Below are 20518 nucleotides of genomic sequence, written 5' to 3'. Positions count from 1 at the left end.
TTTATCAACTGACTGCAATAATGTTTTAACTATTAAACGAACCAAAAATATGACTTGTTTTATTTTTGTGAAAACATTGGACACAGTGTGTTGTCAAGCTTATGAGATGCGATGCAAGTGTAAGCCACTGTGACACTATTGTTCTTTTTTTTTATTTTTATAAATGATAATGTAAGTGAGGGGTTTTTATTCACTGCTATTCATTTTTGTTTCACCACTTTTGGTTTGTTCTTTGTCGTGTTTGTGTCTCCTCTCAACTGCTCTGTTTATTGCAGTTCTGAGTGTTGCTGGGTCAGGTTTGGTTTTGGAATTGGATTGCATTGTTGTAGTATTGCGGTGTAGTGGTTTGTTGGATTGATAAAAAAAAAAAAAAAAAAAATCACACAAAAAAAAATTCGATTTTTAAAAAATTAGAATCGATTCTGAATCGCACAACGTATTGGATTCGATTTGTATTCGAATCGATTTTTCCCTACACCCCTACTAATTAGTATATCATGCAAAATCGCAGATTCTAATCATTGAAATACTTTGTATAGTTGAAGACTTACAGTCATTTGAAAACATCACTGAACATCATAATGGCAGCTACAGTTTCCATCTTAAAGTTTTTGGGAATGTCCGGGGGGCCAGATTGAAAAGCTCAACGGGCAGCATGTGGCCTCCGGGTCTTCATCTGCCTAGATTTGCTTTAGGTAGATTTTTGTCACACGTGAATAGCGTACCATTAAAGTATGTCTACATGAAAACATTTATTTTGTGAATACAAGAAGGGCTTTGGTTATTCTTATTCAGTTTATTTTGTTGTAATGTCCTAATTACAATTGCCGAACACAGAGAAGAACCACCTGCAAATAATCTTTATTATCAGCTCTGTAACAATACCTCCTCCTCTTTCTTCAGGCTGACCCAAAGGAACTGATCCGCCTGGTCACCCAGCACGTTTCTTCGTATTCCGGTTGGCCGGAGGAGCTTCAGGGTTTGATCGCACAGCTTCACGCGTACAACGAGCGCCTGACCGACTTCACCCAGGCGCAGGTGTTACAGGGGCTGGGCCGCGGCGTGGACGTGCAGAGGTTTAGCTCCGACCTCGACTACAAGAAGGAGACCATCCTCGGCCTGGCAGAGTAAGTCATGCACACATTCTGTATTACAGTTTATTTTAACAGTGGCGGGTTCTTTTTAAAATTTGCTTAATTGTTATTTAAGACCGTATTCTGATTTTTTTCACCCTACTTTTTAAAGAAACCTATGAATATAAATGATAAAGGTAATTTATATCAAGTTTTGCTATTATTTGATAAAGAACTAGTTGTATGAAATGACAGCGCATACAATTCCGTGTGTGATTTGATATTTCAATTTTCTTTTTAGAAAGAGATATTGAAAAAAAATTTTTAAATACAAAATAATACAAAAAAGAAAACTGAAAAACAAAGGGTTTTACTTTTTTGGTTTTGAAAGGAAAAATTAAGATCCCCAGGAAACAAATACAGAAATACAGACCAAAACATATTGTTTTTCATAGTGTTTATTTTCAAAGTAAAAGCGGGGATACTACAGTACTTATGTGTCTGGCTAAAATGTATTTGGAGCCCTACACATAAAATATTTTAGACAAGGCACAATGAGGTCTGATATCTGCATATATAAATATTTATGTGCACATATAATTCGAAAGTTTGGGTAAAAAGGTCCTGCTTTTAAAATTACTACTTCCGGTTCCAGTGTTGGGATATGAAAACACATCAATTATGGTTTGCTTTTTAGTTTCAGTTTCTATTGATATGTGTGTGTGTATATTTCTGTTGAAGTCTTGGAACTTTGTGTAATATTAAAGTATTATTCTATTGAAAAGAAATTAACTCTCAGAAAACAAACCTATAAAATAAAATGAAAGAATACCAAACTAAGCTAAATTTATGGTAACAAAGAGATTTGTCAATATTTGGATGCATTTACTTAACCAAAGGTATGGATAAATACTGTCTGTGGTTTTAAAGTGGCTTTCTTTCACTTTGGGTGGTAATGGAAGAAAGAAACATAATCATGTTTATATTTTTCAAATTGTGTCTTTATCAAATTTAATAACAAATCATTGTTGTTTTGTTTGCCTGGATTAAAATCTACTGAGACATGAGCTAATAATTAAGTATTGCATTGATGAAATGTGTAAGATATAGTTATGAGCAGTGCAGCAAACTATTTTTAATCAGAAAAAATAATTGTTTTGACAATGCTTTGTGCAATTGTTTGAATTAAGAGAGTAGTGGATGAAAGTGAAATGTGTTGCTCATAATTAAGCAAGCTGTTTTGTGCATCCATCAGAGGTGGGTAGAGTAGCCAGAAATTGTACTCAAGTAAGAGTACTGTTACTTTAGAGATTTATTACTCAAGTAAAAGTAAGGCGTAGTCACCCAAATATTTACTTGAGTAAAACTAAAAAGTATGTTGGGAAAAAACTACTCAAGTACTGAGTAACTGATGAGTAACCTGTTTGTTTAATGATTACGGCAACAAATAATGCACAAAAACATAAAAATAGCAGTGAGAAAATTCAGAGCCAGGAATATCTCTTAAGCAACTAAAACAATAATATATATTAAAAAATAATACATTAAAATAAAAAATTAAGGCAACCTGAGCCACAATAACTTAACAGCACCATAGGCTCAGTAAGCATTGATTGATTGATTGATTGATTGATTGATTGATTGATTGAAACTTGTATTATTAGATTGCACAGTACAGTACATATTCCGTACAATTGACCACTAAATGGTAACACCCCAATAAGTTTTTCAACGTTAATCAATTACTTAATAAATGACCAAGTCGAGGTGATCTACATCATATATATATATATATATATATATATATATATATATATATATATATATGTATAAATATATATATATATATATGTATATATATATATATATATATATATATATATATATATACATTTATATACATTCATACATACAGTATATCATTTATATATATTTTGCCGTTTTTGTTGACATGTTAAAGGTGTTTTAATGAATATACATGCATGTTTAACACATAGATTCCTATCTTTCATGAAGACAAGAATATAAATTGGGGTATTACCTGATTCTGATGACTTGCATTGATTGGAATCAGACAGTAGTGCTGATAACGTCCACGTTTTCAAATGGAGGAGAAAAAAGTTCCTCCTTTCTGTCTAATACCACATGATGAAAGTCGTTGGTTTCTGGCATCTTATTTTTCTAGCTTCCATATTCGTTTTTATACGCTTTACAAGAAATACATTGGTGGCAAACTCCGTAGCTTGCTAGATTGTTTGCGTTGGCTTTCGAAGACTCTTATTTTGTTAGCGCAGGCGCGATGGAGCGGCACTTTTATTGTGAAGACAGGAACTGTGCGATCAGCCTTTAGGCTTCTGACGGGAAGTACGGTTGAAATAAAAAGTGTCTTTTTTCCTTTACACTTTTGATTGATTGATTGAAACTTTTAATAGTAGATTGCACAGTACAGTACATATTCCTTACAATTGACCACTAAATCGTAACACCCCAATAAGTTTTTCAACTTTTTTAAGTCGGATTCGACGTGTGACGGTCACGTGACCACCTGGCTCTGTTTGATTGGTCCATCGTCACCAGTGACTGCATGTGATTGGTGAAACGCAGGAATGCGTAGATCCTACTTTGAATATGTGTCTGACAAAATCAAAACAAACTAAGCGTGCATTAACAGATCGATTAAAAAAAAGTAGCGAGTAGCGAGCTGAATGTAGATAAATGGAGCGGAGTAAAAGTAGCGTTTCTTCTCTATATATATATATACTCAAGTAAAAGTATGTTGCATAAAAACTACTCTTAGAAGTACAATTTATCCCAAAAGTTACTCAAGTAGATGTAACGGAGTAGATGTAGCGCGTTACTACCCACCTCTGGCATCCATTAGATCTACAAACCACCAAATACTTCTCTGCATGCAACCATCATAATACAGTCACTTGATTGTGTGTCAAATCTGTTCCTTCATTTTGGAATGTGATGAGGTGATAAATTGTGTGTACATCATATTTCAATAAGATACATCTGCTTGTGAAAGTCTGATAATCTAACAGCGAGCTTCTACATTTGAATGTTGCAAATCATCAAACTTTAATCCTTTTAATTATTCAAATATTGTTTATGGAATACCAGAACGAATCACAATTTATAATCAATGACTTCCACCAGTTCAATTTAAGGGTACTATTTAAATATGTAATTCTCATATTGTAGTATATGTACCACTAGTGGTACCAGAGCTGTATCTGGCGGTACGCCAAGAATCACTTTATTAAAGTTAAGTGTTTTATTTTGCTATATTCAAACACAGTGTTACTCTTCAAAGTCAACCGTGTGTAATGTAATGTTACAGTGGCAGAAAATATTAAATATACTTGCGAAATTGATTGTAATGAATATGTAAGCCTCCAACGCTTCTGTATTTTTAGGTTCGTCATTATAGTGGTACTTGGTGAGCAAAGTTCTTTCTGGGGTGGTACTTGGTAAAAAAAAAGTATAGAACCACTGACACTAAAAATTGGCCCTAGTGTGTGAATGTTGTCTGTCTATCTGTGTTGGCCCTGCGATGAGGTGGCGATTTGTCCAGGGTGTAACCCGCATTCCAGCCGAATTCAGCTGAGATAGGGTCCAGCACCCCCTGCATCCCCAAAAGGGACAAGCGGTAGAAAATGGATGGATGGATTTAAACAATTAAAATCCATAACTCTTAGTCCTCCATTTTATAGTTTTTCACCATGATGCCATTTTCTTAAATAATGAGTCTATTTCTCCAAATGAAATTAAAGTTGAGTTGTTTTTGTTTTTTTATTGTTCTAGTAGGCATGCAATGAGAATATGCAGGATGAATACGTCTGGATAAACTTTCCATTTTGCTTAAGTAAATATATCCAAGTATGACAAATCTCTTTATTGCCATACATTTAGCTTAGGTTGGCATTCTTTCATCTTATTTTCTAAGTTGTTTCTTTTTTTTAAACTACCGTTTTTTCTTGACTATAGAGCATGCCAGTATATTAACCATACTCACAAAATTTTAGGTGGAAAAAATATGTTTCCATGTATTAGCCGCAACACATTAAAAACTGCAGAAATATACGCTGTGAAATGAGTTTTTACATAGATAGATTCTGTAAATGTTTTTTTACATACATTAATTGTTTCCAAATGGTGTCTGTAACACGGCAGTAAAACGGTTGATCAAACAAAACAGAAGTAATTGTCATGGACCCATCTGCGAAAGCTAGCTTTTCAATCAGCTAAACAGACTCAATACGGACACAATGATGTCTTGGTGAATTTACTTAGGAATTTGTGAAGCTGAAACTATACAAAAAGAATGCCGTTGTAAGGTAATAATACCAACACAGACACCCTTGAATGTGTTAGCATATTAGCTAATGCTACTGACGCTAGACTCATTACTTAATGCATGAAAACACTCCTACAAACATCACACATGGGACAGTTTAGTAAGTACAAACAGTTTTAGTTATACTGTAAAACTTACAAACTTTGCTTGGAGTTATGAATGAAGACTTCATACGAGTATAAATGCTAAGGATGGCTAAAAGACTGAACGGCAATTGTACTTCCTGTTAAAGGCACTACAGGTAAATGGAAGGACACAAACTAGTCCAAAAGATGGTGCCATACCACAAACACATTCTCAGTATATTTACTTAAAAAAAAAAAAAAAAGGTTTTTAACTTTCTATTATGGCTGTCAGCGAAGCAATATCCATTTATTAGTCGCACAGTCTTATAAGTGGCAGGGTTCTAATTGGAGGAAAAAAGAAGCTTAAAGTTCAAAATTTACGATAGTTGTTTATGTTTTTAACAGGGGTTAGCTTCATTTTAAACTTGTGCGAGAGTTGAAATTAGAGTTGTAAGAGGTGCATAATAAGCAACTTTTTTTCAAGAGAATGTTTAAAATGTTCCTACATTGTTTTTGTTTTGTTAACAGTGGTTAGCTTCTTTTCAGACTTTTGCGACAGACCATTCTTTATGGTAACAGTTTGACCCCGTGACAGATTTATTCCAGTCCTATGATATCCTATGAAATAAAGACTTTCCACAAGAGTTGTACGGAATGCCACAGTATTAATAAAGTACCGTGGTACTAATGAATTAAAGACGGTACTATACTGCCTTTGAAAAATATTGGAATTTTTTTTCTTAATGGACATGGTGCACAGTTTTGACATTGCTGGTAGTAAGAATTTAGACGGATGTCGCGAGTCAACACACGTACATAGCATTTGCAACTTTAAAAAGCCTAAATACAGAATTGAATAGAATGCCTTTTATTGTCACTATACACAAGTACAATGAGATTAAAAGCAACTCCAGTATCAATGCGACAGTCTACAAATACAGAAGAAGGAAAATGTACATATTTTAGCCTAAAAACTAATGATAAAGTGGAGCTATCAACATTGAAGCGCTGCTTTACATCATAGCTACCTAGCAGCTAACGTCCATATACATCAGACAAGGGTAAATTAAGGCCCCGGGGCTGCATGCTGCCCGTTAAGATTTTTAATCTGGCCCCCCGGACATTCCTAAAAACTTTAAGATGGAAACTGTAGCTGCCATTATGATATGCAGTTATGTTTTTAAATGACCGTAAGTCTTGAACTATACAACTTAATTCAATGGTTGAAATCTGCGCTTTTACATTATATACTAGTTACTATGGTAATCTAATTAGTTACTATGGTAATCTAAGTCACAGGAGCTCTGAAGAGGCATCAACCAGTGTCGGTGTGGAACGTTTCCACAGAGTGTTTCCAGAGCGACCAGCCTGAAATGTGGGTGTCAGGGACAGACGAGGAGGGAGATTTCTACAAGAAAGTTCTAAAGCTTAGTGGTATATCAGATTTATTCAATCGTAGATGGGGTATGGTTTACCCTTTTACATTCATATTTCGCTGTGTTTGTCGATCAAAAGGCGGTGTGACGTTCATATGTTGTCAATATTCAGTGTTTTATTGTTCATAGTTAGTATTGTAAATCCCACATTCTTTATTTTCATGTACATTCTGGGTGTCTCACTCAGGAAAAAAAATAAATAATTCCAATCAGTTTTTTAAGGCAGTCTGTCATAACCTTTATAGCTCCCAATCGGACATTATTGGGAGGTTTTGTATGAGTGTTCCTATAAATGGATATACCGGCCCACAAACAATTTGTTTTCTCTATAGTTGGCCCCTTGAGGCAAAATAATTGCTCAGGCCTGGTCTACAGTGTTTTAGGTACTTCTAAATCACTCAACCTTGCCTCCATAGCGACATACAAACCATGGTTGAAATGGGCTGATCTATATAAATATTGACTGTAACGATTCCAAGTACAACAGCCATATATGTTCGATTCTACAATGATTACACACTGAGATGTAACATGGTTATTATTCTTTCCTTAATGTTTCTGTGTGTGTTTGCGCGTGTGCGCGTGTGCGCGTGTGCGTGTGCGTGTGTGCGTGTGTGTGTGTGTGTGTGTGTGTGTGTGTGTGTGTGTGTGTGTCTTTCAGGACGTTGGATGACAGCGTGTACGGCATCTCGATGTCCCTGGCAAAGCGCTACAGTGTTCCTCTGTGGGAGGTCCATATGACTCATCTGGAGTTCCTTTTCACAGACAGCGGGTACAAACACACACACAAGCACACACAAACACACACAGTTTATGCTGTATGACTCTAATGTAGAGATGCTAGACACAACATTAGTGACATCGGCATGAGTGACATCCTACAAAAAGATCTACAGCAAATACTGTTTTAAGGTATACTGTATTAACCATCTATTCAATTGTAATGGAAGTATTTCACAAAGATAACTAGACAAGCACTTAGAGAGCGCAGACCTCTGCCATCTCCCAATAATGGGAACGCTTTAAAAAAAAACAACTGGATCACTCATAGGATCTAATCACCTGTTCCGTTTTCCTTTTCTGACATTTCCGAAAATTTGATTGAAAATCCACTTGTAACTTTTTGCGTTATGTCGCTAACGAACCGACAAACAAACCCCAGTGAATATATAACCTCCTGGCAGAGGTAATTTATCAAAGGATACATTAAATCTGTCATGTCTGTGTGTGTGTGTGTGTCTGCCACTTCCAAACAGGCTGCAAGAGAGTTAACTCTATCCAGAATAAAATGAATGGATTGAACCCTCTTGTTAGACATCCACTCTTTTGGTCTCTGTGGGTGGAGGCTGGGCTGCTAACACACACACACACACACACACACAGACGCGCACACACATAAGCACACACATGCACACAGCCTCGTGACCTAAACGTAAGGTAACAGTAGAAATTATCCGGTTCCTACCCAAAATCTATTCATTTATTCCTGACGTAATTTCTGAACTTACCTGAACGTTTAATCAAAATCCTTACATAACCTTCTGAGTTATGTTGCTTACAAACAAACAAATTACATGTCCTCGTAGTGCAGGTAAAATTGTCAAAAATGCATGAGAGGTATTTGTTACACAATATGGTGATTATTGCTGTTGTGGTTTGCAGTGGTGTAGTAAGATAATCAAAATATCGCAAATAACTCACGTGAACTGAGAGTGTTAACATGCTAATGTTGTATGCTAACCTTTTTTGTTGTGCTAATTTTGAATGTTTTCACTTGAAAAGACCGCTTTGTGAGGCTCAGTTTTAGGTCAGCGTCAGCTCTTCAACCGTCAAACTATTCTAACAGTCATTGTATCAGCATTTCAGTTGAGCTTCAGCATCGGGGCAATTACATGCAATTCCGGTAAATTCTGGTTATGTGTGTATTCCAAATTTTTGTTTTATACATTTACATTTTATATGTGTTTTCTATTATTTGGTGGCATGAGCATGACACAATATTAGACACAAATATTAAACACAACTTTTTATGCAGTTCTACACGACTGCAACGTACAACAAAAAATGAAGGTATTTTAATAAAACGTTTTTTTAATCAATACATTTTTTTTTGTTTGTTTTAGATGTATATACATTTTTATATATTTTGTTTAGTGGTCCGGTATTTTGTGACATGAGAGGGACAAAATATTAAACCGAGCTCTGTGCAGTTTTTCACCACTGCAAAGTACAATGAAAAATGCTTGTAAATTATTAATAATAGTTCAATGTAATATTTATTGTTATTTGTTTATTGTTTATTTTGTTTTTTATTTTTTTATTTTTACATACGTGTGTGCGTGTGTTGAGTGTGTGTAAGTAATATGTAAGGTGATGGATGATAGAGGCAGGATGTCCATGAGACTATAGTGTTAAAAGTTAAAGTACCAATGATTGTCACACACACACTAGGTGTGGCGAAATTATTCTCTGCATTTGACCCATCACCCTTGATCACCCCCTGGGAGGTGAGGGGAGCAGTGGGCAGCAGCGGTGCCGCGCCCGGGAATTATTTTTGGTGATTTAACCCCCAATTCCAACTCTTAATGCTGAGTGCCAAGCAGGGAGGTAATGGGTCCCATTTTTATATTCTTTGGTATGACTCGGCCGGGGTTTGAACTCATAACCTACCGATCTCAGGGCGGACACTCTAACCACTATGCCACTGAGTAGTCATCATTGTTAGTACACAATGATGTGTGCGTGCGTGCGTGCGTGTTTTCTGCAGGGTCCTTTAGGGACGTGAACAACCGCATCATTTATTGGCTTTCCTGCAACAGCCCGCAAAGCGTTGAAATGACTTCTCTTAGATGTGAGGCATGTCAGTAATGATTTGTCCTTTTGCTAATTGATCACATACTGTATGTGCATGCTACACACTCACAGGTCATTTAATTAGGTACACCCTTAGGCCCAATATCCACCCTATACACAGATTACAACACTTCCAGCATGTCACTGCAAACCTAAAATGGATATTTGAACCATTGAGTCAATGGAAAACTATACTACTGCAGCTCTGTCCCGGTGGTTACACGGCTTAAGATTATACACCCGTGAAATATTCTTTCTAAAGGGATACATGCTTAGGAAGACATAATTACATTTGGCACACAAGTGGCATGTTTTGCCAGAATATCAGTTCGAATTTTTGACCAAACTGCAACAAATGAGTGGTCTATACACAGTGCGAAGCCGCTTGTAAAGTACTCATCCTCACCATTGTAGCTAGAAAATGAAATTCAAGTTAAATACGCTTCTTCCAAGTATCTTTTGAGGACTAGAGGAAAAATAATGGCTAAGCTTATGCTACACACACACAATGAGCAGGACAACACAAGACGCTAATTGCTAATACTTCAATATAAAGTAGGGGGGATCGATCCGGATCACTAGGCCGGGGCTGGTATTCGATAGTTCAATTAACCGACGCTAAATGAAAATTAAGTCGATAAGTTTTCCAGCATCAATAAATCGCCATGTACATCCTTCAAGAGTATTAACGCTGTTCGGCGCTTTCAGCACCTGCGCGTGTTCGTGCCATAGTGGAATGATAAGAAGTGGGTGAATTATCTTGTCCTCATTAGGTTTCTTTGAATCTTTGTGCTGCCAGGCAGGGCCACTGGCCCAAGAGCATCACACAGTGCAGCAAGTTAGCATGTAGCAGCTAACATAGACAAAATGATCGCAGAACCAAATGCCACTGCAGCAGATGAGACTACAGAGTTTCCCTTAGACTGCCAAGATACTTGTATGGTAATATATTATATATTTTTAAAAGGATCATAAATGTATACATACATTTAAAAAAATCTGTAATTAATACCGTATTTTTCAGACTATAAGTCGCAGTTCTTTTCATAGTTTGGCCAGTGGTGCTACGTATGTGTGAAATTATTAACACATTACCGTACAATATCAAATAATATTATTTAGCTCATTCACGTAAGAGACTAGACATATAAGATTTCATGGGATTTAGCATTAGGAGTGACAGATTGTTTGGTAAACATGTAGCATGTTCTATATGTTATAGTTATTTGAATGACTTACCATAATATGTTACGTTAACATACCAGGCACCTTCTCAGTTGGTTACTTATGCGTCATATAACGTAGACTTATTCAGCCTGTTGTTCACTATTCTTTATTTATTTTATATTGCCTTTCAAATGTCTTGTCTTAGTGTTGGGTTTTATCAAATACATTTCTACAAAAAATGCGACTTATACTCCAGTGCGACATATATATGTTTTTTCCTTCTTTATTATGCATTTTCGGCAGGTGCGACTTATGCTCTGGAGCGACTTATACTCCGAAAAATACGGTAATTGGTATTAACATACACAGTACAGGCCAAACGTTTGGACACACCTTCTCCTCATTCAATGGGTTTTCTTTATTTTCATGACTATTTTGTCTCTGACGGCATCAAAACTATGAATGAACACATGTGAAGTTATGTACTTAACCACAAAAATGTGAAATAACTCAAAACATGTTTTATGTTCTAGTTTCTTCAAAATAGCCACCCTTTGCTTTAATCACTGCTTTGCACACGCTTGGCATTCTCTCGATGAGCTTCAAGGACACCTATGAAGTGAAAACCATTTCAGATGACTACCTCTTGAAGCTCATCGAGAGAATGCCAAGAGTGTGCGAGAAAAATGGTTTATCAATCAATCAATCAAAGTTTATGTATACAGCCCCTTAATCACAAATGTCTCAAAGGGCTGCACAAGCCACAACGACCTCTTTGGCTCAGATCCCACATCAGGGCAAGAAAAAACTTAACCGATTGGGCGTAATGAGAAACCTTGGAAAGAAAATAGTGGAGACCCCCCACATTTTTTTTTCACACTTGTATAGCATTTAAGAATGTTAAACAGTAAAATATATTTTGGCAGAATGTTGTTTTATTATAATGTTATTTATAATGTATTATTACTCTCTTGTTACTATTAGATTCAATGCAAAAAAAGTCTGATGTGAAAACAATTTAGAATGAATATAAAAAAATGTCTTTATTGCAATTAAAAATGCAATAGGTTCTCGTGGTGAGACTAATTGGTTGCGCAAACAACTAAAAATGAGCCTTGCAAACACAACACAAGTCAGCAGCTGTAGCAGGTGGTCTTAAAAAAAAACAAAAGAATGCAAAAAAGAAACCCCAGAAGAGACGAATAGAAGCTGGCAGTTATGTGAATCTCTGAACAAACTGTTTGAGAGATCTTCATTGAGGAACATCATCACAACATTGGAGTGAGGAAAAAGGAACTAGAGAGAACAACATCAGCTGACGGCAAAGTACAAATTGTAAATAACGCTCATCATCCTCACAACAGGGTAGTTGACTACTCTCTTTTGGCCTCAGCATGCTAACACGAGAAACACAGGAGCTCAATCAAGGTCTGATGCTGCGCTATTTAAGCCCATTATCCCCTCAGCAAGGGAACAAAATGATGGCAAAGGAGAACAGTTTGAGGAGAACTGAGGTTTTTCCAAGCAAGCAAAAAAACCTCTCAAAAAATAATAAATTAATGCTAATACTAAAATAATACTTATTTTAATGTATATTAATTTTTGAATATACACATGTAATAATATATATTTTTGAAATATATTTTCTTAGAGGGATACAAAATTATTATTTGTCAATTACCAGCTTATTTTTTTAAAGATATCTAATTGTTTCTCCTTGTATTTTAGAGGGATACAAATTCAAGAATAACAATAACAATTTTGTATTATGCCATTTTGAGGATATAATATTATTTCAACAACTCACAAGATACTTTGAATATATTCCATGATGATTTTTCGTGTTTTTTGGATCAAAATCCAGGAAAAAAATACATGTTTTGTACAGTAGCAATATTAAAAAAAATCATTATCTAAATTCTATTATAAATATTTATTATTATTTTATGTATGTATGTATGTGTGTATGTATGTATGTACATATATATATGTATACATGTATGTATGTATTAATGCATATATGTATTTAAGTGTGTGTATATATATATATCAATATTAAAAAAAATCATTATCTAAATTCTATTATAAATATTTATTATTATTTTATGTATGTATGTATGTGTGTATGTATGTACATATATGTATGTATACATGTATGTATGTATTAATGCATATATGTATTTAAGTGTGTGTATGTATATATATATATGTATGTCGGTGTGTGTGTATATATGTCGGTGTGTGTATATATATATATATGTCTATATATATGTGTTTATGTATATATATTTATGTATATATATATGTATGTATGTATATATGTATGTATGTATATATGTATGTATATGTATGTTTACATACATATATACATATGTATGTATATATGTATGTGTGTATATATGTATATATATCTCTGTATGTTAAAATTTAAGTATACATGATTGTCAAACACATGTGTATATACATATATATATATGTCTATATATGTATGTATTTATGTATATGTATGTATATATGTATATATTTATGTATATATGTGTATGTATATATACGCATATACATATATAAATGTATGTATTTATGTATATATAATTGTATATACGTATGTGCATGTATATGTGTGTGTGTGTATATATATATATATATATATATATATATATATATATATATATATATTTCGTATTTTTCGGATTATAAATCGCTCTGGATTATACGTCGCACCGGCCGAAAATGCATAATAAAGAAGGGAAAAAACATATATACGTCGCACTGGAGTATAAATCACATTTTTGGGGGAATTTTATTTGATAAAATCCAACACCAAGAATAGATATTTGAAAGGCAATTTAAAATAAATAAAGAATAGTGAACATCAGGCTGAATAAGTCTACGTTATATGACGCATAAATAACCAACTGAGAAGGTGCCTGGTATGTTAACTTAACATATTATGATAAGAGTCATTCAAATAACTATAACAAATAGAACATGCTAAAAGTTTACCAAACAATCAGTCACTTCTAATCGATAAATTCGATGAAATCTTCTTCCTCGATGTCGCTTCTAAACAACTCTGCCAACTCCAAAGGTATGCGCCGCTTCCTGTTGTCGTGTTCTGCTGCATATTTCACTACGTCCAGCTTGCAATCTGCAGTACATGATTTCCTTTTTGGTGCCATTTTTGTTCAGCTCTTCTCAGTTTTTATAAGTTACCGCCAACGTTAAAAAGATCCATTTTAATATTTACGGCAGTAGCATATAGCATATAGCAGTTAGCATCCCATGACCCACGATGCACTTCTGCCATGACCCTCCCCCGCCGAATTCTTATTGGTTGACGTGTATGTGACGATTGCTGACTTGTGTGTGACGATTGCTGACATTTTCTTCGTCTCTATATATATGATATTGTTTGATATTTTACGGTAATGTGTTAATAATTTCACACATAAGTCGCTCCGGAGTATAAGTCGAACCCCCGGCCAAAGTATGAAAAAAATGCGACATATAGTCCGAAAAATAAGGTAAGTATTTTAGAGGGATACGAATAAAGGAAAAAGAATGCTTTGTACAATATTCATTGTAAGCTTATAATAATAATCCAACACCCAAATTGTTTGAATTATTTAATATCTAATTTCATTAATATTTCTTAAATAGATATTTCTTTGTAGTTCATTTTTTTTACTGAATTTAAAAAAGTAAAGACATGAGTGGCTAGTTTTGCACAAGATAAAAATATAAATTATGAATATCCACAAAATAAATAATAATAATAGATATTTAATACAATAAATATGTATTGATTTATCATGCCTTTTACTAAAAGGTCATGCTATGCTGTATTCATTTATAGCAAACATTTTTTAAAAGTTGTTGAAGCTTAGAATCACAAAACAACTTTAATCCACATCATTTTTCCAGGCAATTTGTGCAAAAAATTTAATGCACGCATGATTGCAAATGAATAATTTGACTGCACATTTTCCAGCACAATCCTGCTGAGTAATATGTGGCATTTTCCTGCTGGCTCAACTTTTCTCCAATACAGTTCAAAGAGGCTGTTTTTTTAATGGGGATTTAACACCAAAGTCTTTTTCATTTATTAAGAATAAAAAACATAGTGATAAAGCAAATGTAATCCAATGGAGTCGTTCTCACTTGCATCACTGCTTCCTCTCCATATTCTGTTAGCTATCTTATCCAAGCTAATGCTATTAAAGTCACAAGCCAAGATAATTGGAGTGCTAATGAGACAGTCGGAATGAAACTGGAGGGAAGCGAGTGGTGAGGATTACTTAGCGTGTCATTACTGTTTGAACTGAAGCAGCCTCCTTTTCCGCATCTTCTTTGCTAGTGCTAATTTGTTGACTAATTACAATCCAGCATGGTGTGCATGTTTTTTTTTTAATGTAATTTAATGGTGTGGAGTTCAGGACATTATTTATTTTTCATTTTTTCTAAAACAAAGTTGAGTCATCTCTTTAAGATGCAAATCCAGTCTTCATGTTTAATAGTCTACATGGACTTTTGTCCATTTATTTGTTTGTAAGCAATTTTTAATATTTACGCCTGGATTTTTTTATAATTATCTGTCTTCACAGGAAGTCTCAGCTAATTTACGGAAAATAACTTTCTAGATGATGATGAATAAAATGAAATTTAATTTCACCAAATTCCTGTGGGGATGTGTGGGTTTGTGTGTCTCTGCGTGGTGTGTTTTTGCGTGTTTGCTGGGTCAGAAAAAAATAGCGTTTTATTAGGTTCTCATCCAGATTTGGACAGAATTCTAATATCAAAATATGTTTCTCATGTTTTGATCAATTGAATCATGAAAATGTTTTAGTTCGGGTGAAAGTTTACTTCCTTTTAACAAATTTGTCCTCTGTAGTTGGCTTTTGTGGACTCATACAGCATTGTACAATAAAGCCAACCAAGTGAAATTCCTTCAATAGTATGTCTCTGTCATCCCAAAACACCTGTACAAATGTTAAACCTAAAAACGCTTAGTATTGATACAGTGAATAAATTGTTTTTACACTTGCATGACACTCGTGTTAATTAATGAACTTTTCACTGTTTGAAATGAACGATGGACGCTGTTGTTAGTTAAATATTGTATTGTATTTAAATTGTACTTAATTTCTATTTTATGTTTTGTAATGTTATGTTTTGTGACACTGTGCTGTGCTGCTCTATGTCTTGCTATACTATACTGTTATGTCATATATTATAATTTTATGTCATATTGTCTTGCTGCGTCGCCGTGTAGTGATATGTTATGATGTATTGTTGTGTTGCATTGTTTTGTTATTTTGCGATAGAGTTGTATTATGTTATGTTGCATCGTGTGGTATTGCTTTAGTGTTGCATTATGTTGCCTTGCATTTTGTTGCACTGCATTGCATTATGTTGCCTTATAATTTGTTATACATTTCCAGTATGTTGTGTTATACATTTGTTTTATATTCAAAGGCCTACTGAAATGAGATTTTCTTATTTAAACCGGGATAACAGTTCCATTCTATGTGTCATACTTGATCATTTCGCGATATTGCCATATTTTTGCTGAAAGGATTTAGTAGAGAACATCAACGATAAAGTTTGCAACTTTTGGTCGCTAATAAAAAAGCCTTGCCTGTACTGGGATTAGCAGACGATGTGCGCGTGACGTCACGGGTTGTAGAGCTCCTCACATCCTCACATTGTTTATAATCATAGCCACCAGCAGCAAGAGCGATTCGGACCGAGAAAGCGATGATTTCTCCATTAATTTCAGCGAGGATGAAAGATTCGTGGATAAGGAAAGTTAGAGTGAAGTACTAAAAAAAATAAGATAAAAAAATAAGGCGACGGCTCCAGGCGACCGCAGTGGGAGCGATTCAGATGTTATTAGACACATTTACTAGGATAATTCTAGAAAATCCCTTATGTGCTTATTGTGTTAAGAGTGTTTTATAATGATAAATGGGTTGTACTTGTATAGCGCTTTCCTACCTTCAAGGTACTCAAAGCGCTTTGACACTACTTCCACATTTACCCATTCACACACACATTCACACACTGATGGAGGGAGCTACCATGCAAGGCGCCAACCAGGAACCATCAGGAGCAAGGGTGAAGTGTCTTGCTCAGGACACAACGGACGTGACGAGGTTGGTTCTAGGTGGGATTTGAACCAGTGACCCTCGGGTTGCACACGGCCACTCTCCCACTGCGCCACGCCGTTTTAGTGAGATTATAAAGTCATACCTGAAAGTCGGAGGGCTGCGGTGACTGCCAGTGTCTCTGAGAGAAGCCAATGGAGGAGCCAAGATCACAGCTGCCTTTTTGACAGCTGCAGGAGGAGGTCGCATAATCCGCTCAAGTCTCCGGTAAGAGCCGACTTAATATCACAATTTTACCATCCAAAAACTTGCTGTTTGAAGTAGAGAAACATGTTTGCTTAAACGCTCTGTGTTAAAGCTTCACAACAAACAAAGAAACACCGGCTGTGTTTCGGTTGCTAAAGGCAGCTGCAATCCACCGCTTTCCTCCAACAGCATTCTTCTTTACAGTCTCCATTATCAATTGAACAAATTGCAAAAGATTCAGCAACACAGGTGTCCAAAATACTATCTAATTATGGGGGAAAACGGACTACTTTTAGCCGTGAGTGGTGTTGGGCTGAAATGTCCGCTCCAACCAATAACGTCACAAGCACGCGTCAACATAAGTGTCATCATTCCGCGACGTTTTCAACAGGATACGTCGCGGGAAATATAAAATTGCAATTTAGTAAACTAAACCAGCCGTATTTGCATGTGTTGCAATGTTAAGATTCCATCATTGATATATAAACTATCAGACTGCGTGGTCGGTAGTAGTGGGTTTCAGTAGGCCTTTAAGTTGCAACATATTGTGTTATGTTACAATATGATGCGCTACGTTGTGTTAAGTTCCGTTGTGTAATGTTGCCTTATGTTATGATAGATTGTTACTTTGTTTTATATCACATCGTTGTCGCATTGTTGCTTTGTGTTGCGTTGTGTTATGTGCTTTATGTTGCTTTGCATCATGTTATGTTGCGGTATGTTGCATTGCAACATTTTGCATTACGTATTATTGCGTTAGCTTCCCATTATGTTGTGTTGCGATTTGATGCGTTGCATTGCATTAGATTGCTTTGTAGTGGGTTATAGTTTTTATTATGTTATGTTTTACATTTTTGTTAAGTTGCGTTATATACTGTATTTGTGTTATGCCATGTTGTTATGTCATGTCATTTTGCAATAAGTTGCACTCCAATATGTTATGTCGCATTATTGCTTTTTGTAATGCTGCGTTATGTTATGTTGCATTGTTTTGTTGTATTATATTGCGTTATGTCGCATTGTTATATGTTATGGTGCGTTATGTTCCATTCCGCCCTGCGATGAGGTGGCGACTTGTCCAGGGTGTACCCCGCCTTCCGCCCGATTGTAGCTGAGATAGGCGCCAGCGCCCCCCGCGACCCCGAAAGGGAATAAGCGGTAGAAAATGGATGGATGGATGTTGCATTCCGTCGTATTGCGTTACGTATTATTGGGTTAGCGGGGAATTTTGTTGAATTGCTTTACATTAGGCTGCATGATAATGCATTATATATGCGACAGCCCATCTCTGCATGTACTGAATATACATACAGCACACTTGGGCATTAAATCTTTTTTAAGTACCATCAATTTATATGTGCGGAAACCTGTAAAATACTTGGTTGCGTTACAATGCATTGCGCTGTTGTATTGTTTTGTGTTATGATTTTATATACAGTACCATGTACTTTTGTATTTTATTATACATTTGTGTTATGCTGCGGTGTATATTTGCGTTGTCATGTTATACCTTGGTATACCATGTTATGTCGTTTTATGTCATGTCATGCTAAAATATGATATGTTATGGTTGCGTTATGCTGCGTTGTTTTGCTATAGCTATGCAATTTCATCTATAGCAGGGGTGCCCACATTTTTTCAATATATACATACATATATATACTGTATATATACACACACATATATATATATATATATATATATATATATATATATATATATATATATATATATATATAAATAAACTGTATATATATACATATGTATATATATATATATATATATATGTGTGTGTGTGTGTGTATATACAGAATATGTTTGTGTATATACTGTATCAGTGTGTTTCAACTTTTTTTGAGCCAAGGCACATTTTTTTGCATTGAAAAAAATCTGGAGGCACACCACCAGCAGAAATTACTAAAGTAAAAAGTCGTCGCAATTTTTGAATTTGACTTTAAAGCATAACCAAGCATGCATCTACATAGCTCTTGTCTCAAAGTTGGTGTACTGTCACTACCTGTCACATCACACCCTGACTTATTTTGAGTTTTTTGGTGTTTTCCTGTGTGTAGTGTTTTATTTCTTGTCTTACGCTCCCATTTTGTTGTTGATTGTCATGTCATGTCAGGATGTACTTTGCGGACGCCGTCTGCTGCTCACACATGCTGTAAGTCTTTGCGGTCATCCAGCATTCTATTTTGTTTACTTTGCGGCTAGTTCGGTTTTAGTTTCGTTTTGCATAGCCATTACTAAGCTTCAATGCCTTTTCTTAACGGCACTTGCATTTTTTTTATTTTTGGTTCAAGCGTTAGATACCTTTTTACCTGCACCTGCCTCCCGCTGTCGTCTGCATATTGTGATCACGACAAACCATGTTCCCGACATCCCCAAAGCAATTAAATACCTGCTGCAGCCTACTGATATGGAATAGTATTACACGGTTACTCTGCCGAGCTCTCGACCAGTGTTTTTCAACCTTTTTGGAGCCAAGGCACATTTTTTTGCAGTTAAAAAATCTGTAAGCACACCACCAGCAGAAATCACTAAAAAACTAAACTCAGTTGACAGTAAAAAGTATTTTTCGCAATTTTTGAATATGACTTTAAAGCATAACCAAGCTTGCATCACTATAGCTCTTGTCTCAAATTAGGTGTAATGTCACCACCTGTCCCATCACACCCTGACTTATTTTGAGTTTTTTGCTGTTTTCCTGTGTGTGGTGTTTTAATTTTTGTCTTGCGCTCCTATTTTGGTGGCTTTTTCTCTTTTTTTGTTATTTTCATGTCTTCCTTTGAGTGATATTTCCCGCATCTACTTTGTTTTAGCAATCAAGAATATTTCAGGTTGTTTTTATCCTTCTTTGTGGGGACATTGTTTATTGTCATGTCATGTTCGGATGTCCATTGTGGACGCCGTCTTTGCTCCACAGTAAGTGTTTGCTGTTGTCCAGCATTCTGCTTTTGTTGACTTTATAGCCAGTTCAGTTTTACTTTTGTTCTGCGTAGCCTTCCCTAAGCTTCAATGCCTTTTTTTTTAGGGGCACTCACCTTTTGTTTATTTTTAGTTTAAGCATTAGACACCTTTTCACCTGCACAATGCCTCCCGCTGTTTCCGACATCTACAAAGGAATTAGCTACCGGCTGCCACCTACTGATATGGAAGAGTATTACATGGTTACTCTGCCGAGCTTTAGACAGCACCGACACCC

The 20518-nt window shown here is 35.4% G+C and overlaps 1 protein-coding gene across 1 annotated transcript in view; it reads left to right on the top strand.

Moving 5' to 3' along the window:
- nbas (NBAS subunit of NRZ tethering complex) overlaps positions 1-20518 on the top strand; it is a 383924-nt gene that overhangs the window by 260091 nt on the left and 103315 nt on the right. The window contains exons 42-43 of the mRNA XM_061900721.1: positions 904-1127; positions 7599-7709. Coding sequence (XP_061756705.1) covers positions 904-1127; positions 7599-7709 — 335 coding nt within the window. The remainder of the gene's footprint in view (positions 1-903; positions 1128-7598; positions 7710-20518) is intronic.

This window comes from Nerophis ophidion, linkage group LG05, assembly GCF_033978795.1.
Source record: "Nerophis ophidion isolate RoL-2023_Sa linkage group LG05, RoL_Noph_v1.0, whole genome shotgun sequence".
NCBI lineage: Eukaryota > Metazoa > Chordata > Actinopteri > Syngnathiformes > Syngnathidae > Nerophis > Nerophis ophidion.
The sequence above is the reverse complement of the archived record's forward strand: the minus strand, read 5'-3'. Positions and strand labels throughout refer to the sequence as shown.